This window comes from Microtus pennsylvanicus, chromosome 4, assembly GCF_037038515.1.
Source record: "Microtus pennsylvanicus isolate mMicPen1 chromosome 4, mMicPen1.hap1, whole genome shotgun sequence".
NCBI lineage: Eukaryota > Metazoa > Chordata > Mammalia > Rodentia > Cricetidae > Microtus > Microtus pennsylvanicus.
The window spans coordinates 33,903,158-33,930,961 of record NC_134582.1 but is presented as its reverse complement, the minus strand read 5'-3'; the positions used below and the strand labels follow the sequence as shown (position 1 = coordinate 33,930,961).

The window sequence follows — 27,804 nt, the reverse complement described above, 5'->3', positions numbered from 1 at the left end:
TTGAGAAACCTAGGCAGTTTAAATAGTTCTTTCATTAAATTGACCATAGAGCCTGCCCCCTCCATATAAAAATAGATATAAGGAAAAGGAAGGCGGCTGGAAAAGACATTTCTTAAAGAATGTACCTCTCCACGTAATCTCCAGTTAGGTGTTTCCTTCCTTTGGATGATTTTCCTTTCCCTCACCCTAGGATTGGTGCTTAAACAAGGGTTGGTAAAATATATAACCTCCGAAGACAGGTAGAGTGGTGGAAGCTGTCGTACCCACTTCTCTGAAGGGCAAACCGGGGCCACCCAGGGCTAAGAGGACTTCCTCTGAGTCTGTAGTAAGGGCCAGGTGGGGAGGGGAGGGCAGGATGGCTGCTGTGCTCTGGGCCCTCCTGCCCTTTGGCCTTTTATCTCCTGTCTGCCAGCATTTCCCAAAGCCAGAGAGGCCTTTAACTCCCAGCATTGGTTAGAGGGAGCCAGCCACGCACTAGGGGGCTTCTGCCCATCCTGTCCGACTTTCTTAGAGGCCATTCCTGGCACTGGTGAAGTTTGTGCCTTGCGAACGGGACTCTTCCAAACGCTTGCAACAGCATCTGTATCACTAGCCTGAAAAAAAAAAAATAGCAGCCCTGAAAGAGTTTTCACGTCAAAGCCCAAGACGGAATGTCAGAAGTGCTACCCCCAGATGCAGTGCGAGCTTGCCCCTGTGCACTTCTGCCTCGCACCTCCGTTCTCTCCAGGGCACCTTTCCTGTGCTGGGCCCCACCTGCCGGGTCGCTTCCACCCGCGGCGGCCCCTCGGGGGCGGACTCCTGTGGCCCAGCCCCACGCGATTCGTCACTCCTGCGGAACTTTCCCCTGAAAATCCCTCCCGCAGCCAGCCGCCCGCCTCGGGAGGTTCTGATCTCAGCGGCTTCCTCCCACCGCGTCCCGCCGCCCGCGTGCATCGCTCTCGTCTGGGAGCCTCGCAGCCTCACGTCCATGTCCGCGGCGGTGGCGTCTGCGGCTGTGCACCCCGACAGCATGCTCTCCGAGGCGGAGGAGCCCAAGGAAGGTACGCCAGCCGCTCGGCTCGCCAAGTTCAGCGCAGGAATGTGGAGGAGGGCGGGAGCAGGCATTGATGGGAGCAGCTAGCAAGCGGTGGGGAACTTTGTCTCTCTCCAGCCTGGCTGGACGCGGAGAGCCCAGGGTGCAGCCCTGTCCCACTAGGCAGGCGGTTAAGAGGCAAGGAACCCAGCATCAGACCTAGCCAAGCCTGCCCACCAAGGCTGCTTTTCAGATTTCTCTCGAAAGGAGAAAGCGAGCTTTGACTGTTAATACAAAAAGAAAAAAGCGCCTGGAATGGGCCGCCTGCCTGGGGACAGCCCAAAGCTGGATTCCCAGGAACAGCCCAAGTCCGGGTTTCTTGAAAAGGGGTGTCAGAAATTGGAAGGGACGTGCGTTTCCGGCTAAAAGGGGAAGCTGAGTGAGGAGAGAAGCGAAAGATCTTTATTTGGGGAATACGTTCTTTTTTGTTTGTTTTTTGTTTTGTTTTGCCAACTCTTCTGCTGTTCGTTTTGCTGGGGACCGAAAGATGTGAGGGGCCCCTTTTACCATTTGAAATAGGAGAGGTTGTCCCTTTCTGTCTTTGCAAAAGCAAGAGTTTCATTTACTGCTAACAGAGCCGGTGACAGGCCTGGAAAAGCTCCAACCAAAACACTATTATAGCTGGTGTTAGCTTGGGAGTTTATTTGTGTATGAGTGTTTGTGTGCTTTGTTTCCTGGAACTTTATGTATACAAAAGTCCACTTGTACACGGGGGTGGGAGTTGAGGTGGCTGGGGAAAATTAGTTCAAGGCTGTGAAATCCCCCGTTCTTTTCAGTTAGCATCTTGGAGACTGCTAAGTTGCAAGTCAGCCACAGCTCCTGGGGCAGCAACTGAGCAAGGAAAGTTCTACATTTTGCAGTGTAGGCCTTCGATGTGGCCCATGTACCTCACTATGTGGAATGAGGGAAACTGTCCATTGAAAGGGCTTGTTTAACAGAAATCCGGGCCAGCCAGCATGAGAAGTGACAGCTAGGAGAATTGTTGCTTTGAAGCAGGGTGTCTCCCTTTGTTGGCCTCTGTACCAAGAGAGCTTTGTGTTGATGGCTGTGTTTTGTGCAATTTACATGAAGTCAGAAGTAGTCAAAGGAAATAGGAGCTGGGCTGAGAAGTCGTTCCAGAACTTTTTTTGTAAATTGCATAGCGTTTTCTTCCAGGCCTGTTATTCCCTGACTTTTAGGAAAGGAGTTGGGGGAGTGAGGGGATGAATACTGCCAGGTCAACTGTATTACACCTCCCTCTAGCTTCATCCACAGTCTCGCCTCCTTTGGCTGCCTCTGGCTGTGAGTTTGCAGGCAGCCACATGGAAGCTGTGGTGTGTGGGCGCCTTTCACTTGTTCCTCATCTGTCCTTGCCTGCAGTGGTTACTTGCCACACACCCTTTGCCCTCTTCATTTTAGAGGAAATTCAGAATATTCGTTTCTTTAAATTAACCTGAGCTACTAGAATTTTAAATTGATAGCAGTTAGGGTAAGTTGTTTTATTTTTTTAAACCAAGTCTGAGGAAAATTGGTCTATTACTTTAGTGACCAGATTGATGCATTGAAGCTTGTGCTAGGATGTGTGTTAGAATGTGCCTGTGTGTGCGTGTGCGTGTGCGTGTGTGTGTGTGTGTGTGTGTGTGTGTGTGTATCTGCCAGGCTGCTGTTTTGTGGACCCCAACCCCTCACTTAGTCTATCACCACTTAGTTTTCTTGCTGTTTCTCCTCGCCGATCCCATCCTTCCCTACCTCCCTTCACTTACAGTTTGTGGTTTTTTTCCCCTGGGGGTAGCCTTGTCTGTCTTGTCTAGTGAGAGATCATCCGGAGCCCTTCACACTCTTTGAATGGCAAGAAAATTGCCTGTGGATGCTTCCCATCCCATTTGTGGTAGTGGTGGATACTTCCGATTCAGTATTCCGAACCCTAGTAAGAGACTAGCGTACGTTCACTGGGGGCGAATCTGAAAAAGATGCCATCAGAAGTACAAGTCCTTAGAGGCCCATTTATCCGCGCACGTGCATGAATGTGGACGAGTATGACTGCCGAGATTGTTCAGCTCTCATAGCTTAGAATGCCCTTGGCTCTGTGCTGGCAGTAGCTCCCGCCTATAGTCACCTCCTGAAGAAATGCTTTCATTTTGCCTGTCTGCCAGTAGGTAAGTGCTTAACATGATTTTAAAAAAAAAATCCAGAATTTGCTACGAAGGAGAAAGCGTTTACAATATCTAGCCATAAAGTGAACGGGAAGCAGCCAGTTTATTAAGGAGGAGAATGCCTTTGAAAAGAGGATCTCAACAGTTTCCTGTGGATCTGGGCTTCCTGAGCAGACAATTAATATCCACATATTTGGCATTTAGTTGCTTCCTGTTGAGTATGTTGCTTAATTATGAACGTAGTAAAAATGAATGATAGCTGAGATCACTGAGGATGATTTAGACATAAGCACTGAAGAATCCAAGACTCCTTTGCCTTGAGAATCAATCAGGGTTTGAGTGGTGGAAATGCGAAAGCTATCATCGCTTCCTGAGGACCTGGGAGAGAATTGAGGGCTGGCTGGCAAGAGAGTACAGCTCTCTGCTTCATTGCCCACACGAGCCTTTTCCCTTTGCCCCCTAACCCAGGTCATTCCTGCCCCACCAGTTCCAATATTTCACAGTGAACATGATGGCCATTAGACAACCTTCTGTTTGCAGACTGGCAGCCACATGCACCAAGCCGTGGAGCAGGTGTCTTTGATACTCCAGAATGACACCCTTCCACCGTGGCCCTCCACACAATCTTTCTTGGTTCCTTCCCTCCCACGCTTACATGAGTTCTCATTTCTCAAAAAAAAAAAGTGTTTGCCACGTTTCTGCCCTAATACTCTTTGCTTTATCTGAGCCCTTTTCCTAACCAGCTCTTCAGAGAAGCCGTTTCTGAACCAACTCCTCCCTTATCTGAACCAGAACCCCCAGATGTCTGTTCTCAGAACTCCTGTCCTTTCCTCTGTTGCTACACACCACACTGGGTAACCTCCCTTCCAGGCTGCAGTCTCTTAAGCAAAAGTGTCTTTTCCACCACCTTGGTCCCCAGAGTCTACACAGAGAGAGGTGCTTGTTAAATACCATAGACGAAACGGCTGACTCGTGTATAAAGTTTATCCCCATCACTTGGTCCAGTTTTAAGCATTACTAATCTGCCCTTTAAAATGAACTTTTCTTTAAAAACACTTTCTGATTGTTTTAATTTTCAAGATATCATCTGGCTGTGTAACCCAGGCAAACCTTGAGCTCACAGTGATGCTCCTGCCTCAGCCTCCCATGTGCTGGGATTACAGTTACATACCAACATACCTGGCCTTTTAATGTTCTTTTCCTGGTACCTTGCATTACTAAAATCTGGTTGGTTTTGTGTTTTGGTTTGTGAAATTTCTTCCCTTTTGTCTTTTTGGTTCATCACTCTACAAATTTGTCAAAATCATCAGTAAACCTCTGGTCATATCTTTTGTCAAAATGATCATTTAAAACTGTAATAATAATAAGTTTAAAGGCTAGCAAAATGGATCAGCCAATGAAGGTGCTTGCCCAAGCTGGATGACCTAAATCCAATCCCTGGAACTCCCATGGGAAAGAAGAGAACCAATCCCTACAAGCTGTCCTTTGACCTCCACAATTTCTCCCCATCTCCCATCACACACACACACACACACACACACACACACACACCCCACATAAACAAAACCACCACCAAAATACAGCTGTATTTAACACTAGGAACTAGCATCGTCCTTGGTTCCTCTGACGTCAGCATCCCTTGGTTCCCTTTCTTTTTCCAGCTCTTGTGTCACATCTGCTCTGCCTCCATCCTGGTCTCCTCTAAGAACCACCTGTATACTGAGCTGGCTGGCAGGTACTGTGCTCTGAACATTGAACAGGAACCTTCAATTCAATAAGTCTCACATGACCACACCCCTTCTGCCAGCACAAATCTGATCTCTCTTCGGAGTTTCTACTGAATGTCCTCCCCCTCTCTTTGGATTCCTGCATGTTCCTATTAACTCTGTCCTTTCCTTTGTCTTCTGCCTCCAAGTAGTCACCAAGGAAGGCCTCCCACTTCCCCTGCCTCGTTCCTCCTGGAATACATCTTGTTTATATGTCCTGCACCTGAGCGTTTGTGCTTGGGTTGTTATAGTAATTGCCCCCATTGCTACAATTCCAGAAGCAAAAAATGGAATGTAGTTTCTGTTATTGTAAACAAAATAATTGATGGAAATTTTGAATAATTTGTACATTCACTGTGTTTAGACAGCTTTCTGTCACTCTAATAAAAATACCCGAGGTAATCAACTTCTATGGAACATTTTTATTTGTTACTATTTTTTTAATAGGCTCTTACTGTATAACCTAGAATAGACTTTTAATTAACTATGTATACCCATTGGGGGCTTCAAATTCCTTGTCCCCCTGTCCTAGGCTTGTGGATGCTAGGATTGCAGTTAGGAATCTCTCTGGTTGAAGGGTTTATTTTGATTTGCTGTTTTAGAGGTTTCAGGGCATGATGGATGGTCCTCTTGCCTGGGTCTGTGCTGTTGGCAGCTCATCATGAGGAAAACCGTGAATGCGGTGTCCAGGAAATCACAGAGAACAAGGACAGGGCGCAGTCTCACCCTGACACCCTCTGGTCACCTGAAACCCTCCACCATCTTCCAGTTGTGCCCCTGCGGGGAACCCTGAGGTCAGATCCTCAGCACCCACTAACAGGCTCAAAACCCAGGCTTTCAGGATGTGCTAGGGAGCACAGGCAGACCCCAAGAACCATCTGGTGAGGTTGCCACCACTGCCATTACTACCTCTGACTATTCAGGTTTTCTGTCATCTTAGCCTTCAAGGCCCCAGATTTTAACCATCTGGTTGGTCTTGGCTGAGAGTCCCTGCCCTTGCTGCTGGGGGAGAGGGTGCTTCCGATTCCAGTGCTGGGAAATGGGAGTCTGAGTCTTTCAACCCTGTTAAGGAGGCCTGTTGCAAGATGGGAAGTTCTAATCTGCATCCCCTTAACCGCAACACTCTACCCCAGCACTTGGCCAGCAGTGTTCTGTTCAGTTACTTCCCCGTTCCTCTCAACAGCCCCGTTTCCTTGGCTGTGATCGCTCTGGTTCTGCCTCAAGTGCGTTCTGCCTCCAAGTACACCCATTTTGCAGAGAATGCTCTTCCAGCCTGTTCCCTGGTATCCTGTGCTTATCCAGTATGCACTGTTTTCACCCTGCGTTAACAATAAGTCATTCCATTTGCCTGCACTTTATTATGAACTTTTTGACAACAAGATTATACATTTTCCCTTCCTGAACCCCCAACGCCAAACTGGGGGCATCTCATATGGAAGGAGCTAACGGTGGTTTGTTAAGTGATCAACTTTAAATGAAGATATGTGATATGGCAGAATCTTGAGGAAAGAGCATTGCTTAAAACTTGCCTCTCCTCTTTCTAGAAATAGAAATGGCGCCTTCCGAATCCAGAGGATCAGCTTATTTTGATTTTCTTAAAATTTTCATACAGGTATTCTTATTAGCAAAGATAAAACAAGCATGCGGTCAGGGTCTCAGTAGCTTGCCAGCATCGTGAATTTCCTTGAACACAGAAGAAGCGGCGCCGAAGCTAGGCTATGCGGAGTCCTTTCCTACACTAGATCCGTGCTGGGCGTACTCTCATTGCATGCTGTGTCACGGTCTTTTGTGTCCATCCCAGTTGACAGCTAAGCAGCTTCATTTCAAAGTGTGAATAACTGTACCCGAAGTTAGGAAAGGTAAAACCAGAATTTGAACAGAGACCCCACTAACTGCAGAATGTGTCCCTCAACCCCCGTGTAAAAGCTCCAGCCGTGTCTAAACCCACCCCTCGTCCATCCTCACATAAGCTTGGGGTTCAGGAAGAGTCTCTGTAGCCTGGGTCTACTTGTGCCCTAGAGAAGTCAGAAGTGGGGAGACAGAGGCTCTGGCTCACGCTATCTGCTGCCTCTTGCCAGGAGGCAGCTGCCCAGGTCACTCTCCAGTGCCTCTGTACAGCCCAAGTGCAGGAGATCTAGAAGCCAGCATCGCAGGGGGGCTGCCTCCTACAAACACAGAGGAATCCAAGGGCAGGAGCTGCTCTCTAGAGCTAGCTGATGGTCTTGTTAACCGTCGTCACCTCCAGGCTGTAGAACCCTGGGACTTATTCCTTCTGTGTAATGTATTTTTGTACTTGACCATGTGACATTTGACTTTCTGTGTCTGCTTACTACATCGAATATAAAATGGTCTAGCCACATTGCCACAAATGACAGGAATCCATTTATTTTCATGACTGAAAGGTATTCCATTTTGTCCTCATACCACATTTTCTTTATTCACTTATCAATGAACAATGTGGGTCCCATATCTTGCGTATTAGAAAGTGCGGTGTTCAATATGGGCAGACGGGCATTTCTTTGGCATTCTGATTTTATTTCCTTTGGATAAGCACCCAGTCAGTGGAATTGCTGGGTCATGTGGTAATTGTATCTCTGTTTTTCTGAGGAACTTCCATAGCGTGTTGTGTAATGCTGTATTGATTTGTATTCCTACCAAAAGTGTATAAGAATTCTTTTTATTAAAATACCTGCCAGCATATTTGTTTTTGTTTTCCCCTTGGCGACAGCCACTGTAACTGAGGTGCTGGCTTCTCACTGCCGGTTCCAGGTATGCTTCCCTGATGACAGGTGTGGAGCAAATACCTTTTCATGTGTTTGTTGGTCGTTTGTTTGAGAAACACACATTCAGAGAGGTCTTCTGGATTTTGGTTGGGTGACGTGAGGTTTTGCCATTGAGTTACTCAATTTCCTTGCATGTTACAGTAATCTGTCCCTTGTTTCTCGTTAGATGAATGGTTTGCAGATAGTTTCTCTTTTGTAGGTTATGTCTTTATGGTGTCCTTTGCCCCACAGAAGCCCTTGCCGTTTGCTGTATTCTCATTTGTTTGCTTTTGTTTCCTCCCCCCTCTCCCCGAAGCCCCTTTCTGTTTCATCGTCCTGAAGGTTTTCTTCTAGAAGTTTCACAGTTTAGCTGGTCAAGTATTTATAATTGAGGAGAAGACTCAGTTTACGGTGGTGACTTTCTAGAATCCTCTTCTGAGGGAATGGACCCCTATGATGCTGTATAAGCTGGGCATCGGATGCTGTTGATTCTCACTGTTTCAGACCCATGGGGTGTGGCACTCCAGGTTCTCATTCATTGCCTTGCCAGGTCCCTCCTTGTATCTTCTCTTTACAGCCCTGGTTTGGCCGAGGGAACAACAAGGCAAGGCCAGTGATGAGGTTGGCTATGATACAGTGCCCGGTACTTGGTAAGCCTGACCTTGATGTCGTACATAATGTAACAGGCATAGCAATCTCTCCTGAAGGCGAGACTTTTACACCGTTATCCCTTTCCATTACTGTAGTCATTTGATTTAGAGTACAGTGTGCTGACAAGGACTAGAAGTAGAAAATTTTTTTCGGGATGGGGCACATTCTTTCCTCTCCAGGGAGCTGTTCACTGGCCTTGCGTTACCTGGTTCTCCGACTTCTAAAAGCTGGGGTACAATCGAGGCTCCCCATCCACACCTCTGAAACTTTTACCAGCCTGATCACGCACCATGCCTCTGTCGTTCTGAACTGTCAGGAGAGCATGGATGATTAAATTCCCTGCTCCTGGCTATTAGTAATCCAGGAAGTAGCCAAAGGGTGGGTGGGTGGAAGAGAAACACAGCCAGGAAAGAAATCTCAGGATCCAGTGATTTCATCTCAACACGATACAAAAGTCAGCAATGTGCCCCAGCCTTTTATTTGTGGACATTTCTGTTCCGCAGATGACGCCAACAACTTGGAAACTGGTGAAACGAGCAGGGTACATAATGCAGTTTGTTCCTAAAATCATACCACAAATGAATGAGAGTAAAATGAGGCCCTGTGCATGGCTGTCTAAGAGAGGTCTGGCTAGCAAAATGTTTTGTAATTAAAGTAATCCTCACTGCGAGTGCGTGTAGAATCGCCCACCGTGATTGGGTGTTAGAACAATATCGCATCGTACATCTTTCACTCTAAAGTTTTCATATTGGAGAGCGGCACCCAGGTTGACAGTGCCCGCCCACCAGCCTTGTTCTACCCTCTCCCTGGCATGCGTGACGAATAAGGACGTATGTAAATATGATCTCTGCCTTCAGGCCATGAAGCCTCCTTGAAACAGGAGAGTAATCTGTTTGTATAGATGTCACCCACTGCCTTTTGGAGAAGTTTAAAAACCTAAATGGACCATTTGAACAAATGTAGTGTTCCCATTCGACCTTCTCCAGTGAGAATAAGAGATAAGGCACTATTAAGTAATATTTAGCTCTGCAAATAGGTCCTCGGTGGGAAAGGGGCAGACCAGAGCCTTAACCAGTAGGCCCACTTGTTTTCATCCCCTTAAGAAGAATTAGTTACTGGGAGTGCTGGTCGGGTGGGGAAGCCTTCAGGAGAATGTGCTGTCTGTGTGGGGGCGGGGAAGGAGTCAGTGCCTGACCTGGAGCGCGCATTGCAGGAACAGATGCCCATCCCACAGCCTTACCTCCAGGGAGCCTGCAAGCCTGCTGCGTTCTGGGAGTCAGAACATTTGTTTTTAGGAGATAGTTGAGGGGCAGTGGCCTGCTGTTTTCCGCAGCCCCTGACAGACAATGACCATGGCAGAGGAAGTGTTGGCTCTTGTTCTGATGGCTTACCACTGAAGAGTCAGCTGGAGGGGTTGTAGTGTCCTTGTGAGTCGTTACCGAGTGGGGAGCAAATCGATAGCAGTCCTGCTCTGGGGATCAATAGCATCGCAAGGCCTATGTTATCAGATTTGGTTCCCTGCCTCCATGTTAATGGTTTTGGAGACGGCACTTAGCCTCGTACATAGACTCTAGAGGGAATGTGTCCTCTAGTGATAAACAAGGTTTAGCCTTATAAATATTGAGAAGCAAAGTCAGGTGGAGAGATTGCTTGCTCTTTGAACTCTGCGAGAAAGTGTGTGGAGAAAGAAAAGGCTGGACCATGGGTTTATTTTTCTGAAAGCAACCATTTTTTTTATGGGGGCGGGGAGCAGAGAGAGGTGGAACTAGTTAGGAAAAAGAAATAGACTCATACCAGTGAGAGGAGTAAATCCCAAAGAGAATGGGCTTGGAAGCCAGGAGGAGAGTCCGTGGAAGAAATGGCCAGTGAGTCTGAAGGAATGTTAGAGAGAATGCTTTGCCCCCATTTGGAGCCTTGAGTGAAGTTGGACTCAAGTAAACCCGGGAGCCAAAGCTTGAAGAGGCCATTGGGGTGGGGTAGGATTGGAATGTGCCTTGGGCATTCAGCTGCTATTAAATGGACGAATGAAGACTGTCCTTCTGTAAGTACCCAGTCCTCCTAAGCTCCCATGATTTCCCTTGCATGTGTTTTCCGAGTCTTACCAACAGACTCCTGTCATTCTGTCCATCCCAGCACCTCCCCTCCGTGCGGAGGGGAATCTGGGGAGCAGGTCTGCAGGCCTCTGGGGCATCACCAGATGAGCCCCAGTACATGGATGTAACAGGTAAAGATAGCCGAGAGGAAAAAAATAAATGTAAAACGGGCAGAAAAAAGTTTTCCCACATGCTACAACAGCTCAAACACTCAGGAAAGTGTCCGGCTTATAATAAAGGAACCTGCACAATTAGAGCCAAACAGAGGAGATACCAAGGAAAGGATTGGGACAGGACCCTAAGCATCTCTGTGCCTCCAGGGCTACTAGCTAAGTACCTCCAGGAAGGTCTGCTCATTAGCCCCAGGAGGCTGAGCAGAGTCTCTAGCTCCTCTCCCTCTCTAGACAGAGGAGTTCCCTCCTCCTAGCAGCCAGTCCTTATTCTCTGAGTTGCCTCATTCGCATAAACAGGTAAGAGTTTGTGGTGATACATAGGAGTGGCTTCTCTCCCTTAGGACCGTTGTGACAGAAACAGTGAACCTAGAACATATAAGAATAGATGTTCTTGTCACTTAGGAAATTCCCAGGGTTTTAGGAACGCTGGCCAGGAGCCAGAGATGAAGATAGTGTTGATTTCCTATTGTATCATACCACCAGACAGGTCTTTGTGCTCCGAAGACCTTTGCCCCCCTTGATAGCAAGAGAATTTTCCTTTATTCCTTTCTCCCCTCGAGCCTTCATTTTCTCTCTTCCAAGCTGTATATTGTGGGAAGACACTGATGGCCTTTGCCAGGGTGCTCTAGTCTTGGCATCTAACCCAGAGCTCTTCAGACTGCGATTTTACACATGCTCGGTAGGACTGAGACGCTCAGAAGCACTCTGAGAAATGTCAGTTTTGTTCTGTAATTAAGATAGGGAACGGTTGTCATAGGCCAGCAGAAATACGTTACACGGCTCGCTCCTGGTGAGAAACTGGGAGATAAAGTTAATGTACAGTTTCATTTAGGAGCTAAGTAAATAAGGAGGCTCACAATAGCTCCCCAAGGCAGAACCCTGCCCAGGCGTGCTGACCACATTCACACAGTGAATCCTCCCAGCACCTTTCATGAAAAGCCAAGAAACAACCTTTTCTTTCCTTCTCCAGAATTCTCCTGTCAAATTAAGATGGTCGTGCACCAACAGTTCCCCTGACAGTGAGGTGCTTCGCAAATGATTTTTTTTCTTTCCAGGGTTAAAATGAAAATCGGGTAAGTCAGTTTTGAGATAGCTAGGATGAAAACACACCCCTCCTCAGATCACAGGTCCAAGTGCTGGGCTTAGATTCTTGAGAAGTCATCTCCTGGGTAGCTGTCAACAGAGGTGGGATTCTGGGGCACAGGTAGCACCTAGGAAAGGCAGGGGGAAGAAAGGACTGGAAGCCAGAATTGAACAGGAAGTCAAGGGAGGAGGCTTTTGGCAGATTCCAGAGTAAGGGAACAATGAGAGAGAACTGGGGGGTGGGGTGGGAGGGGCGGGGTGGGAGGGGCGAGTAAGAATGGGTGGGCGCATGGAAGGAGAGGAAGGGAGGAGTGTGGGAATAATGTGAATTGGACAAAATGTAACTGAAAACCCCCAAAGTGAGCTGCAGTATTTACCAGGCAAGAAACGATGATGGCCTGGGTAAGTTTGGGCAGTTTGCTTATTTTGGTTGGTTTAGCAGGAAGCGGGATGGGTGCTGTTTGCCAATGTGCTGTGCCAACTTGGAGCCAAAGGAATGGTGCCATTAAAAGATTATTTAAAAAAAAGTTTCTCAGGCTGGATCTGCATGAGGGGCCCATAAAGAAGGCAGTAACATTGGTACCCCTACAGCATGCTGACCTGGGCCAGTCAAAAGCCAGCCGGGGCTGTGTTGAATTTGCTAGAATGTCTAGTAACATTTTTTACTGGATTATAAAAGTGATTCCCTCCGAAAACTAGCAAATGGCAAATGATCAATTAGCAAAGCAATAGAGCCAGCCTGTGGCAATCATTTCAGATCTGCCCGCTGTTCTGGGCCATCTGTTTGGACAGGGTCAGCATTACGGGACTGTTGAGTGGATTTATAACCAAAGCCCCTTGCCACGGAAGCTACACCCGATTCTATAGGGGCTGCCCTCATCGACGAGTCAGTGTAAACTGGGAAGAATTTTAGGTTTAGGGTTTCTCATGCATAGAACTGGCTTATGTTGTTTGGTCACTCAGTCTTAGTTCTGACTTCTTGATCAAGCTGATAATTCTAGAAGTCCATGTAAGAGTGATTATTTCACATTCCTCTTATGGCCTCGTATCCCAGCATGCTGTGGGATAGTTTCATGGGAGCGTCTGGCCGTGGGGGCGGGCAGGCATTCCTCGTGTCTCTCAGCAGTCGAGCTGCAACTGGCTTGTTTCAACACATCGGAGGGTTAATCAGGTATATTATAATTGCTACTGGGAGAGGCAGTAGAGCTGAATCCTGACACAGTTCTCAAGGTTGCCAGGGGAAAGGGTCACCCTTGCAATCCTTAATTGTTTTCCATTCTCTTTCCCAAATATGAATTCTTAATATAACATTGCAATCAGTAAATCGGTCACCATCATGTACATTCCTGATTGGTTTTTAGCTCTTAGCTCTTGTTCCTTTAAAACACGCTTGAACCGAATGAAAAGATAAAGGGTTGACAACAGATCAATTAGTTGTCTTTGTTGTTGCTGTTTTCTTCATTGAGCATTTTACAGCCTTTGGCATTTTTGTCCACGGAGATGTGGAATGTCAGCTGGATTAGTTCATGGTAGAGGAAGGTGTTAGAGTTTTCTTTCTGCTGCTGTGGTAAAACACTCTTACCAAAAACAGCTTCGTGGAGGAAAGGATTTATGTGGCTCATATTTCCAGGTCACAGTCCATCTAGGGAAGTCAGGGCAGGAACTCAAGTTGAAGCCTGCAGCAGAAACCGTGCAGGAATGCTGCTTGCTTGCTTGCCTGCTTTCTGGCTCACTCATAGGCTTAAGCTCAGCTCGCCATTTTATACAACCCAGGACCACCCGGCTAGGGATGGAGCCACCCACAGTGCCTTGGGTCTTCAACCATCAATTAAGACAGTCAAGACAGTCCCTCGCAGACATGCCCACAGACCAACCTGATCAAGACAGTTGCTTGATTTAGACCCTTTTCAGGTGATTCTAGACTGTGCCATATTCACAGTTAATGGTAACCAGGACAGATGGAAGGAGAGAATTTTATTTAGTAGAGGTTCTAGAGTATCATAGAACCTACCAGCACTTGCTTTCTTACTATAGAATTGTCTATGACTTTCCTTCTATTTTTTTATATTTTTGTGGACCATCTCTCCCTATTTTGTGGAGTGGTCTATCCTGTTTTGCATTGTATATCCTTCATAGTTTTAGTCAGCCAGATTTTTTTTAAGTCTATGGCGCTTTTTTTTTTTTTTTTTTTTTAGTTCATGAATGACTCAATTGACTGAATGTAGGCAGCTTCTGAACTTGGCAGTTGGTTGCCATTAGCCTGCCCGTGGACAGGAAGTGTTTAGTATAGATATGACTAACCAATTTCCAAGCTTAAAATAAAGTGGGGGATTTTGGACAGAGTAGGTCTTTGTCACTCATTCCAGTGTTCGTTATATGGTAAAGTTCAAAAATGCTATTTTACATTTTTCCAGGCCTTCATTTCACCTAACTTTGTATATTATACAGACTGAAACTTTTCTCATGCTGTTGGTGTTTTATTGATTTTTTAAAAAAACAAATTATGGCGATACTGGAATAGTCCTGAGAATCTTCTAGGTCTGTATTTTCTACTTGTTTTTTTTTTTTATTTTAGCTCATTTTAAGGTTATCACCCTCCTGAGCTACCTACCTGACCTGCCTATAGAAAGTTTAAGCTAAATGAAGGTGAGCCTTGAGTAACTCTGCAGACCAGAGACCTGTCCTCAATATAAGGCCCATATGATACATCACCTTTAGCCACCCCTGAAGCTCCTTCCGCTTAGCCTAGTGACTTTTAGACTTCTTTAAATCAGATCTCTCTTTCACTCAGAAATAACCATGCTGTTTTGACAGACACCAAAATATTTTTTAGTGATTTTGCTCCTTTTAGCTATGTCTCTAAAAGAAACTTCTCTTCTTTTTCCTTACCCTCTCTCTAAATATTAAAATTTTCCTCCTTTAACTTAAGGGGGAAAAATTCTATCTGGTGTCTCTTCTTTAACTTTTTTTTAAAAGATTTATTTGTTTATTATGTATACAGTATTGTTAGTATTCTGTCTGCATGTGTGCCTGCAGGCCAGAAGAAGACACTAGATCTCCTTACAGATGGGTGTGAACCCCCATGTGGTTGCTGGGAATTGAACTCAGGACCTTTGGAAGAGCAGGCAGTGCTTTAACCACTGAGCCATTTCTCCAGTCCCTCTTCTTTAACTTTTAAGCGACACCCTTTTCCTGTGTTAGGATTTAAGAAGTATTGCTTGTAGGTTGTGGAAATTACAAATGAGTTGCAGCATTGATGAGAGGAGACTCTTCTGCATCCTCAACTCAGCATCTGTTGACCCCTTGAGTTCCCATTTGTCTGTCAAATACAAGGGCATGCCAGATTTAAAATACAAAATGCATGCAAATATTTTTAGTTAGCTTAGGGGGAAGTCAGTGTCAATTTGTTGAGACATCTTCAGAGACGCAGCTAGACTTCATTTGCTAAGTTTAGAAAGAAATCATAAACATAAAATATATGGTTAAGGAATGTCTCAGTTAGGGTTACTACTGCTGGAATAAAAGACGATGACCAAAGCAAGTTGGGGAAAAAAGGATTTATTTGGCTTAAGCTTCCACATCACTGAAGGAACTCAATTAGGACAGAAACCTGGAGGCAGGAGTTGATGCAGAAGCCATGAAGGGGTGCTGCGTACTGGCTTGCTCCTCATGGCGTGTTTAGCTTTCTTTCTTATAGAACCTAGGCCCACCAGCCCAGAGGTTTTCCTGCTTACAATAGGCTGGGCTTCCCCATTGATCACTGATTAAGAAAATGCCCTATAAGCTTGTCTGCCTATAGCTCAATCTTCTGGAGCCATTTTCTCAACAAGGTTCCCTGCTCTTGGATGACTCTAGCATGTGTCAAGTTGACATAAAACTAGCCAGCACAGTTCTGTAGTAGGGCAAGACATGGCTGTGACTCTAGAATGTGTGCCTTCCCTGTTTGTTCCTCTTTTTTCCTGCTGAAGCTTTGTTTTAGATTAAAGCTTGACTTTTAACATTTTAAACCCTATATATGAGTTTTCATCAAGTAAAAACAGTTCCTTGGTGCAAAATATCAATTCATTTTAGCTTTTTAGAAGCCAAGACACTTGGACCTGTGAGTAGCAGATCTGTACTTTGTAGTTCTTTGTTTTTAATTTTTTTAAGATTTATTTATTTTATATGCATGAGTACTTTGCCTGTGTATATCTATGTATTCCTGTACCATGTGTGTGCCTGAGGATGTCAGAACAGGCATAGGATCCCCTGGAACTTGAGTTGTGGGTGGCCATGAGTCATCATGTAGATGCTGGGAACCAAACCTATGTCCTCTGCAATAGCAACAAACCTGGATCCATGTTCTAAGCCACTGAGCCATTTTTCCAGTCTCTCATGGGTTTGGTTGTATTTGGTTTTGTTTTAATGTACATAAGTGTCTCTCTCTCTCTCTCTCTCTCTCTCTCTCTCTCTCTCTCTCTCTCTCTCTCTCTCTCTCTCTCTGTGTGTGTGTGTGTGTGTGTGTGTGTGTGTGTTTCCCAGGAACTTGAGTTAGTGATGGCTTTGAGCCTACATATGAGTGCTGGGAACTGAACCTGGATCCTTTGCGATATCGGCAAGAGCTCCTAATTACTGACCCATCTCTCTCCCCGTTGTAGCTTTTTTGATGATGAATAATACATTGTAGGCAAACAGAAAGTACTTGATACCCAGTGAAGTGTGAAGATAGGCCCACTTCTAGATGGTCCACAATATAAAATATTTTGCAAAAACAAAATGTGTGATTTTCATGAGATTCATGGGTTATTTAAATCTGGATATGTATTATGCCTCTGGGCACCTCACCTGGTTTATAGGGCCTAGTGTGTATGATACTCAGTTAATATTTATACCATTCCCATCACAAGAGTCAGTTCAAACTAGACTGAACAACACTACATAGGCACAAGCTTAGGAAGACCTGGAAGGACCTTGTCCCTGGCTCCCTTTGAGCCTACACAGGGAGTACTTAGTCTGGTGATAGGTGTTTGAACCACAGTGCTCAGCTTAGAGCAGTCAGACCACAGTGGGGTCTTTAGCAGGCTGGCTGTGGTTACCTAACCTCTTACTCAGTGGGAATGTGGTGGAAACTAAAAATTCATCTTTCAAATTTGGGTCAGACATAATTACTTTATGAAAATACATCCTATGGTGCTATTGGAAAAAAGAAATATCTTAGCCAAATTCCATGTCTGGAATACCTGAAGGTTACCCCCTTACACACACACACACACACACACACACACACACACACACACACACAAACATCTTTCTCTGTTAAAATTCATTGGAATTCTGCTGTAGAACTTTTCATGTGCGCCAACCATGAGAATGCCAATCACCCCAAATATTTGTAGTTTTCTTATCCAGTATCACTCCATTTTCTATTAGTGTAAATTTTATGTTAATTGTGTGTGTGTGTGTGTATGTGTGTGTGTTACTAAGGATCTAGGACCTTATACCTGCTAAGCAAGCACTCTGCCATGAAGGAACACACCACCCGCGATGCAGATATGATAGAAGGAGATTCTTTGCTTTGTACATACTTAACACATGGTCAGGGACTAAACTCCTTTATGATGTGAGCTAAATTCTCTAAACACTGGTTTAAATAGCTTATAAATTCTGGTGGGACCATGTGCGGCGTGGTTTATTCCACAGTGATGCATAGTTAAGGACAGTGTGTGGGCTTCGTTTTGTTTATTTGCAGTAGAAAGTGCCCTGCATTGGAATGTGGGTGGGGTTCTGGCATCTGTGTATTTGTGTGTTTCAGGGAAATCAAGGTACAGAGAAACACTTGCCATTGCCTATATAAAGACTAACTCTCTACAGCTGAGAGGTTAAAAATACTGCCCGAGACCACGTCGCATGCACCAGCATCTGCTTCCTTCACTCCAAGACCAGCAAAAGGCAATAAAGATGGCTGAGCAAGAGGGAGGCCAGAAAGACCTTCCCTTTTGGCAAATCGTTAACTTCCCCAAGCATTTTTTTCCTTCCAAATTAGGGAACTAAGTGGCACAAATTGAAGAGCAACCCCCCTTAAGTTCAAGGGGAAACTAGCTAACTAGAATAGATTTAATATTGTTTTAGAATTTTGATATCATATATTCAAAAGAATTGATTTATAAGTCTGATGCATTCTCTAGAATATTCATAGTCTCACTTCTGAGAGATAAATGCAGTGTTATTTTTCTTAGCTAGTGCTATGGCTTGGTTGTGCTCCGTCTTCCGAAGGTTGGTTCCAGTGCTCAACACTTGATTGGCGCTTAATTGAGCAGTATTGAGAAGTGGTCAAATCTTGACCAGGCGGGGCCTGCAGGAGGTAGTTGTCGGGGGGGGGGGGGGCCTGCACTCTAAGGCCGAATGCTCCCCTCCTGGGAGTGGACTAGGTCCAGTGGGGCCATCCCGTGAGTCTTGCTTCTTCCTGTGGGTCCCTTGGTGTGAGCCCGCACCGTGGTTGCCATTTCTTCATGGGTCGCTTGGTGTGAACCCTCACTGTGTTTGATGCTTCCCCTGGGTCCCTTGGTGTGAACCCTCACTGTGTTTGATGCTTCCCCTGGGTCCCTTGGTGTGAACCCGCACTGTGTTTGCCGCTTCCAATGCTCGTTGCAGCCTGAGCACATGAACAGCCACAGGTGTCTTCTCGAGCGGGCAGAACTGTACTCGGCCTCAGATTGTTTGTTCCAACTACACGAGATGGATAAAGAGATATTTTCAACCTCTTGCAGCTGTGAGACTACTATAATAAAAATTTTAGTAAAGCATTATCTTTTTCCATAGAAACAACATTTTAATAGGAGGTCCTGTTATTTATAAAGTCTCAATGAAAAGTAACTGGCAGATATGATCAGAACTATTCCCCAAGACCAAAAAGATGGCCATAAACCTGGTTAATCATTTGACTCAGTAAGATTATATTCCCAGCCGTTAAAGTGGGAACACTGTACTGCCTCTTCAGATTTCGCAAGGGCTTAGGTCTTTTAGAACACGAATCTAGGTACTTTGAAATTACAAATCTTACCATCACAAATTATATCTCAATAGCTTTTTAAGGTTATGTTAGTTAATACTGTTGTTTGTTTACGTGAACTCTTATTTCTCCCACATTGGCCCTGGTCATGTGAACTGTTTCTTCATGGACATGTAGGACACATTGAACCACCCAGAAGATCCATCCCGTGCCCACCCTGGAAACAAGCTGAGAAACCTCACCCAACCCCCACTCTACTCCCCAGCCTTCTAGCTACTTTTACTTTCCCTTTAACAAGAACTTGCTCGGAAGGATAACTCTTAGAACAGGGAATGCGGTCCACCGATAATTATCTTCAGTGCTCTGTGAAACCCACAGCGAGAGAAGGGCAGAGAGGCACATACATACACATGCCTCAGCCTTTTACTGCATTGAGCATCAGCTGAGACATATTTGAGTTCATTTGGAAGCTAGTTTCGAACTTTTAAAGTTACATTTCCCCCCCAAGATGTCAAGGCAGGCATAGGACAGGAACCTGATCAGGATAAGGGGGCTGTTGATACCGGTAGCTTCATCCGGGAAGGAAAACAGTCTCAAGGCGTTACGAGACCTACACATGAGTTAAGGACCCAGAGGGGATGCCACATTCTGGGGAGAGAGGATCACGGAAAAGTATCTGAGGCAGAACTGTTGGTGTAGATGGTGGTGCTGGGAACTTGGAATGGAATGTGGTTGTTTCCCAAAACATGGTCCCTGTGGTGCTAGTGCTACAGCAAGCGGCTTCAGGAAATCCCAGACGCAGTATCCAGACAACCACGTCTCACGAGACCAGGTGCTTCTAGTTTGTTTGTTTTTTATCTTCTGTATCATTCCAGAGAATGCTTGTATTTGGACTGCGTGACCTTTGCCTCCTTAGTCACAGGACTCATTTTGTAATCCAAAGCTACACACAGACTCGTGGCCTTTGGCAAACAGCAGCATCTGGTAGCAGCTAATCGCGCCGGTGTCTGTTGTCTCCGTTGAATGATTTTTTTTTTTACGTTAAGAATAGCAAATGAAGAAAACAGGAGTGACTGATTTTGATGACTTTGATGTGTTCAAAGGGACCGATGTCAGTCTCCACTCACACTGAAGAGTTGGTGTCCTTTCTAAGTAGGTTTATCTTGTAATAAAAGTATGTTAAGTAGCTACAAGGAAGCAGAATGCAGATGGTAGGTAGAAAACAAAGCGTGAGAGTGTAGTATTAAAGGAACCAGGCTGAAGATGTAGCCGAGGTGAATAGAACGTGACCTGAGGTGGAGAGAGACTTCAGGAAAGATCGGGAGGTTAAAAGCGGAAGCATTATGAGGAAAAAACGAGTCCAGAAGTCGACAAGAGCCTGGGAATTGTGGAGAAGAGACCAGTGGCAGCCCCTTTGCCCAGTTTGATGGACAACGCAGGAACAAACGGCTGGAAGCTCATGAGTCGCCGAGAGCCTTATCCTAGGTTCTTGTAAAGTGACTCACAATGCTGTAGGACCCTGGCCATTCCAGTCAGAAATGCTAACTCATACACCCACGGAGCTAGGGAGTTTCCCCTATGCTGATGGACAGGTAGGAAATTGGAGAGGACATGTCTTTCCCACCTTCCCCAGTCCCTGCCGGCAGAAGGTCAGGTTTTGTTTTTTATGAAGAAGAAGTGGGGGGAAATCCCTCCAAACTTTCAGATGATTTTTTTTTTACTAATTACAAAAGCAAAATTTTTACATATTATGGGGCCCCATTTTGGTGGATATAGGAGTATGCTGGAATTAAATACTAGAGATGGTTGCTCAACATGTGGATATAACAAAATGATTTTAGAATGGTACCAGTGTAGATTTTACATGCCGTGAGTTTTACCACAGCTGGAGAAAAGTGATAGTGTTTGGTTCAACTGGACAGCAGCAGCCATGGGCTTCTAAGTGGCAGAAATCGCTAAGTTTTAAGTGGAAGAATTTGCTTCTTACTGCTGTAGGTAGTGCCCCAGCCAAAACCTTTGCAGAAGGAGAGAGGGCCATCACAAGTTAATAGGACTCACGTGGTGACCCTGGGCTGACCTGTGGGCCTCTGCTGGCCCTCTTCCATCTCTGGAGCAGGGGGCTGATGAAAGAGGGGGCAGGGTGGGGAGTGGGTGTGATGGAAGCTCCGAGGAGGGGGCGCTGACAAAGTCTCTGAGAGAAGACATTTGTGTTGTTGATATTTGGCAGTGGGTCATAAAAATGACCCGTTTTGTTGTGTTATTTGCCAGAGTTTACTTTACCCTGATATCCACCGTTACAGAAGAAACCCATCTCCAAGACAGCAAGTTGATATATTCAGGGCATGTTTTTCAGTTCTCGCGAGAAAGGACTGTAACAGTGTTTTAGTTATTTTCATTAACTGAAAAGAATGAGTCTAATATACGAGGTTTGTGCTGTCAACATCATAGGACCGTGGTTACTTTAACTAAATATTTGTCTTTCTGGCTTGAGAGGGGCTTTGTTATTTTAAATTCTAAATATAATTTTAAGCCAGCCAGTTTCAATAAAGGGGAAAAAAATAAAATAGATCCAGTTTGTTCTTTCTTTTTCAACGAATTTAGGTAAATTAATGCTTTCTTCTAGGTATATGTGTGCGATGTTTGTGTAGGTGTACATAGGTATGGGGTAAATGTGTATGGGTGTCTGTGTGCATGTGTGTGTGGAAGTCAGTGTCAGCCTCAGGAGCCATCCACCTTGTGTTTTCGAGGTGGGGGTCTCTATCTTGATGCTCTCTGAATAGGCAAGGCTGTCCAGCAGGTCCCGGGGCTCCTCCTGTCCCCACTTCCCCAGCACAAAGATAATTACATTGGAACTCTACCAGCTTGTACAGCAAGCACTTTAACAACTGAGTCATTTTGCCCCGACCCTCATTTTCCAGTTTCTTGTCAATGATTGTAAAGAAAATGCTTTTTTATAGTTTGAAAAAATGTATTCTAAAAACAGAGTTATATTATCTCTTCAGATGTAGGTATTCCCTACCAGTTCCAAGGCTATCAATAGAAGGCTTATTTTTTATTCCTGTCTTTAATGATTAAATGAGGAGAATATTTTTTCCCAGAAGATGACAGTGAAATATGCATCGCTTGTATAAGCGTCGTTGAGGTAGCTGTGTAACAGATAGTAAAATACATCATCTGTAGTTGCTTATTTTGGTTGTGTTTCATGGAAACAGTATCCATGCCCTACTCCTCCCCATCCTCCTGCCTCCTCCCCACAAATCTAGGCACTACATGCTAGAGATTAACTGAAAATTTATTATAGCAAGGAATACGTAATAAAGTATAACCAGTCACAAGGATTCTACTCCAGGTTACAATGGAAGCAAAGCCACAAATGCCTACTCCAGTAAGAGCTAGGCAGAACAGTCAAGACAGTTTGTGGGGAAAGCTTGGGGGCTGCACCAGGCCAAGGTTACTTCCTGTGCATTCTTCAGGTCTCTTTTCAAATGTGACCTTTTCAGAAAGGCCTTCCCTGACCACCCTGGATGGAAGAACATGTTCTCTCATTTATACACTTCTTTTTCATATGGCCCCTGGCCCTACTTGGCACTTACCTGTTTGTTTCTGTCATGGGTCTTCCTTTAGAATCCAAACTTACTGTGTGCATGTGTTCTACTTAGCACATAATAGACACTCAGTTAAAACAACAACAACAAAAAATCTGTGCTATGAGAAATGAGTGGAGTGAGGGCTTCCTCCCAACCTCTAAGTTTATTAATTGTTTAGGGTTTCACAATGATACAGTGACAATTAGTTCAACTTTCTCCTGAGATCTTTATGAACTTGGCAAATTTACCACCTCTCTGTGACCCAGTTGACACATTGTATAGAAATGAGATAAGGCACCAAATATAGCAGAAGCCTGGGACTGTCTTAGGTACTTTGCTGTTGCTGTGAAGAGGCACCATGACCAAGGCAACTCTTATGAAAGAAAGGATTTAATTGGGAGCTTGCTTACAGCTTGGGAGGGTTAGTCCATTATTGCTATGGCAGAGGGCATGGTGGCATGCAGGCACTTGCCAGAGCAGTAGCTGGAAGCTACATTCTGATTCATAGGCTGGGAGAGAGCCTACGCATGGGCTTTTGAAACCTCGAAGCCCACCACCCCCAGTAATAAACTTCCTCCACCAAGGCCACTAATGATTCTTCTAATCCTTTCAGATGGCCACTTGGTCACTCAAATATATGAGCCTACAGGGCCATTTTTATTCAAACCACCACACTAATGTATGAGTACATTGCTGGGCTGGACGATGTGTGTGTGTGCATGTGTGTGTGTGCATGTGTGTGTGTGTGTGTGCGCGTGTGTGTGCGTGTGTGTGTGTGTGTGTGTGTGTGTGTGTGTACCTTCACGTAAACAAAGAATTTACTGGATGGGGAGGATTAAAACATTGGCATAAAACTGTTATAAGGTGGGGCTTAAAAAATTTTTTTATTTCTTGTCCTAAACAAAATTTTAGAGTATTTGACTTTTCTGAAAAGACTCATATTTAATGTTTTTTTATAAATCCCTCCTCTTTTTATTTTTTGAAACGCTTTTTCAAACTCATCAACATATATGCTCTCCTTTTCTGTCTCAGAGTAAGAAACTGCAGTAGGGAGGAAGTCCTTGCTCAGCAATAATTGGCTCAATGAGCCTGCGTCAGGGCCTTAGTTCAAAGAGTAAATTATTCCCACTGTTTCATTCACATGTTTCCAAGTGAACCCATCTTTCTGGGGGTGGGTCCGTGGACAGGAGATGGACCTGGCCACATTGGGACGTGATGTCTGCACCCAAGCCAGAGAGTCTGTTCTCTTGATCAGGAGGCATTTTCTTCTTACAGGACCTTCATGCTGACTTTTAACAGTCCAACCTCCCTAAAAACCTATAATCATGTAGGGACTAGATCAGAGAAAGAGCTTCTCGGCAGGAGTTTTAATTCCAGACTATTCAGTAGGAGCTCCAGAAGTCCCTTGAAAGTCTAGTGACATTTATATGGTACAGGTTAGAGGTCACCCACTCAAAACTCTAGGCATGCTCCTTCAAAAGAGAGGGGTCACAACGTAGCTCAGGAGCACCATTGTCATGTGGGAACATGACATCTTATGCACGGATCTTAACGATTGTTCAAAGAAATTCGGGAACAAAGATTTTGAGGTTCAACTGTCCCCATTTTCTAACACTAACCCTAAGAGCAATACAACTCTGTGTAGAACCCGAATCTGGGGAGTCCAGGCTGCAGACTCTGCAGTGCTTCCTGAGCCCCTGAACTAGAGGCGGACAGACAACAGACAACGGGGAAAGAACGACTCCAAGGACTCAGATGTTTCTTTGGAAGCACCCAAAGTCAGGAACTGTGCTGCGGAGAGCCTCCAAGGAAGGGACTTGCGTTTATCAGACCCCTAGAACATGAATGCCTTGATATCTGAGTTAAGTAGTTTACTCAAAGGCCTATATGTCACCATTCGCTTGCCCTCGTCAGGATCTGCCCACAAGATGTCGATATGGCCGTAAGACACTTGACTGACAAGTTAATATAATGGCTGGGGAAAGGTTGCGAACAGAATGTTGGGAGGTTGTGCCAAGAGGCATATGTAGGAGATGCCCAGAGTAAAGCCAACAGGATGCTGCTCCTAAAATACTCAGATGGATTTGAGATATTTGTATGGAAGATTCTACAACATTTGCTGCAAAGATTAGATAGATAGTTATTTAGTTTGACTGAGGATGGAGAGAAAAGCAATGGTTTAAAAATAGAAAAATAGAAAATGCATCAGTTTTGTTTTTGTTTTGTTTTGTTTTTTGATATATTTTGCTCCTTTAAAACACAAGGGATTGCCCACCACAATGTGGCCCTGGGTTTGATCACCAGTACCACTAAAGAAAGATGGTGTCTATTTCCTATTTATAGGGTTATGTTCTTAGCCATAGAGTACAAATCATTTCCATTGTTAAACTCTAGGTGTAAAGAACTGATTTGATTTTCTGACATGTCTTTAGGAGTTGTGAAGGATCCCCGTGGGGTCCAGCAAGGTAGATTAGAGAGTTGGAACTCGGTTCATTCTGTGCTAGCTCGAGGGCATATGTTAAGCACCGTGAAGAATATAGAGATGAAAGATTTGACGCCTTACTTGTCAAGGATTATAAGCAGTTACGGTCAGATAGAAATTGAACTTCCTTATCAAGCACAGAGCAGGTTAGAAGGAAAGATTTATTCTGGCCGTTGGATCTGGGAAGGTTTCTTGGAAGAGATTTTTTTAACTTAGGTTTACAGAATGAAAAAGCTCTTTAGTGGCAGGGATGAAGAGCCAGGGTAAAGGTAGACAGACATGATTTTTTCTTTAGTTTTCTATCCTCTGATGTGTAAGACCTTTGCTTCTTATTTTGGGTAAAGGAAGATACAAGCTCCAAGGAGTGGAATGTGGCTGGCTTAGCAGTATGTAGTATCTGATGGGAAATTAATAAACAATAAACGTTGCCTTAATTTGCAGCATACAGTTACAGAGCAACTAGGAAGTAATGTTCCTCGCCTGTCTTTGCTTATGCACCCTCAGCTTCTGAGCTATGGTTCACTCCTCTGGCTCCCGGGGGTGGGGTGGGGTGGGGGTGGTAAATTATAGTCCAAATCAGAAATGAGTGTGAAAGTACTTTAAAGTATTTTGTTAACTACAGAGTGGTCACTGAAATTATATTGTTCGGTTGTCTTTATTATCAGACCAGGGGCAACCTGGTTAGACCAGGAAGTGTGCATTGACTGCTGATTGATACCAATCTGAGAGCTGGCTCAGTACTAAACGTCACTCTCGCGTGCTGGATTTAGAACTTGCTGTTGTTTTTCTAAACGTCACATGAATATAAATATTCATCGGGGCCGGGGCTGCTGGCAGGTTGTAGGGCTTGACTTAGAAAAGTGTAGAAATCGCAGAGCTATTTAGAGGGGTTTTCACCACTTTCTGATAGAAGACAGCATTGACTCAACAGTGGGAAAGCGCTATATGCTTAAATAAATATAAGTAAATCAAGTGCAGCTGGAACATCTGTAAGAACTACTAGCATTTCCAAGCTCAACATGATAAATAAAGATTTACTTAATTTGAAAATAAAAGAATCACTCGCTACAGTCAATTTTGCACAAACGATTGGAAGGTATTTTCCTTTCCTTTCAATGCTGTGTGTAGGAGGTAGGCCCTGTTCCAGCTGTGCTTTGTGGTATCATCTAGAAAAGGCTTGCTTTCTTACACTCCTAGCCGCATTCTCAAAACCCTCACAGGCTCTCTCTTGAAAATATTTTCTGTGAATTCCATTCACAAGTCAACATCTCGATTTTCATATAATTTTGAAAGAGAATGTTATCCATTGAGTCTGATTTCAATGTCATTCTGTGGCCAACACATATCTACTTGGGATTTTAAGTCCAGTGTTCTAGGAGCATACCCCAGAGCAGGGTAGAACCTCTATTATATGTCATGGTCACTCAGTGCCTCCCAAATACAACTTCTGATAGAAGAGTTAGAAACTCTGATGCACTTGTCGTGGTAATTACCAAGCCACTTCCATGCCCTTCTGGTACGAGTGGCCCAAGACACAGAGTTCTGCACTGGATGCCTGGTTCTGTCTCCTTTCCCTGCCAAACACTGAGAACTGAGAAACCTAATAGCAAACACTTCCACAGCCCTGACAACTTATACACAGCTTACATGTTTGATGTTTCCATCTTCCCCCTAAAATCCATTCTTTGTCTTCTGGTTTTTTGTTTGTTTGGTTGGTTGGTTTTTTTGGTTTTTGAAGACAGGGTTTTTCTATAGCTTTTTGGAGCCTGTCCTAAAACTCATTCTGTAGACCAGGCTGGCCTTGAACTCAAGAGATCCACTTGCCTCTGCCTCCCGAGTGCTGGGATTAAAGACGTGCACCACCGCTGCTATGACCACTGCCCAGCTGACTTTTATTTTTTAGAGATGCTAATGAACAGAATTTGTAATGCCTCACAAGCAAGGAGGAAGTCTCTGTGTTCGCTCTGGAATATGGTTGCTTATTTCTCTAAGACAGGAATTGCTTTTCTTTTGAGGCAAAGCCCCCCTTTGAGAAACCTTCACTCTAATCCCCCCTCCCCCATCATCTCATTCAAACATTAACATTTACTATCTTCACTGCTTTTGCTTTTTTTCCGCAATGTTCCTGTGGACTTTCTGTGGTGCATCCCACCTGTTCCCAACATCCCCCTCCCCTCTGTTAGTCTGGATGCCTGAAGAAAAGAGAGTGTTATTTATCTTTGAAGCCACAGCTTCTGGCACATTAGAAACATGCAACATAAGTTTTCATTGAATGGTATGTATGAGTTACATCTAATCTTCTTTCTTCTTCCTTCACGTGAACCCGAGGCATTATGTACCAGACTTCACTGTAATGATGAGCTAGCAGTTAAAATGATGATAATTGCACAAATCCACCTGATTACCCGACAGCTAATGCTAGTCTAAGACCTTCATATGGATTATTTTTATTTAAACTCCTTTTGCAGATCAAGAAACTGAGGCACAGAGGAAGTAGGTGATGTGGTCCAGTCTCTAGGGACCTTAGGGGATGATGCAGCTTCTGACATAGGCTGCCTGATTCCAGGAGCTATGCCTGCATCACTGTATTGCCCAGCTTCGCTCCACAGCCCAACCATGACCGCTTGGCCCACCCTTGCTTGCTGTGAGCTGTGCTGAATGAGTCCATTCCAAAGCAACACTAAGAACCTTCATCAGTTTATCAGATAAAAAACATAAAAGATGGAATCGATTATCTTAATTGATTTTAGCCTTGGGTCCTGTATGAAATGTTTTTTAGGAAACTTAATTAAGCAAAATTTAATAATCCTTTTTTTTAACTGCATAGATACTATTTGACTAGAGAGACTTCTTCCCACACCATTAATATGATTCCTCTTCACATCTTAAAAACAAACAAACAAACAAAACTAAATTGGGTGGTGGTGCTGCACACCTTTAATCCCAGCAGAGGCAGGTGGATCTCCGTGAGTTCAAGACCAGCCTGGTCCACAAAGTGAGTTCTAGGACAGCCAA

At 44.7% G+C, this 27,804-nt stretch overlaps 1 protein-coding gene across 3 annotated transcripts in view; it reads left to right on the top strand.

The window, feature by feature from the left end:
• The window catches only part of Tnfaip8 (TNF alpha induced protein 8), a 113,406-nt gene that overhangs the window by 73,862 nt on the left and 11,740 nt on the right, over nucleotides 1-27,804 (top strand). Inside the window, exon 1 of one of the 3 annotated variants that reach the window (XM_075968680.1) lies at nucleotides 909-1,040. The exons of the other annotated variants lie outside the window; for them this stretch is intronic. Coding sequence (XP_075824795.1) covers nucleotides 968-1,040 — 73 coding nt within the window. The 5' untranslated portion in view covers nucleotides 909-967. Of the gene's footprint in view, nucleotides 1-908; nucleotides 1,041-27,804 lie in introns of those variants that run through there. 3 annotated transcript variants of the gene reach the window in all.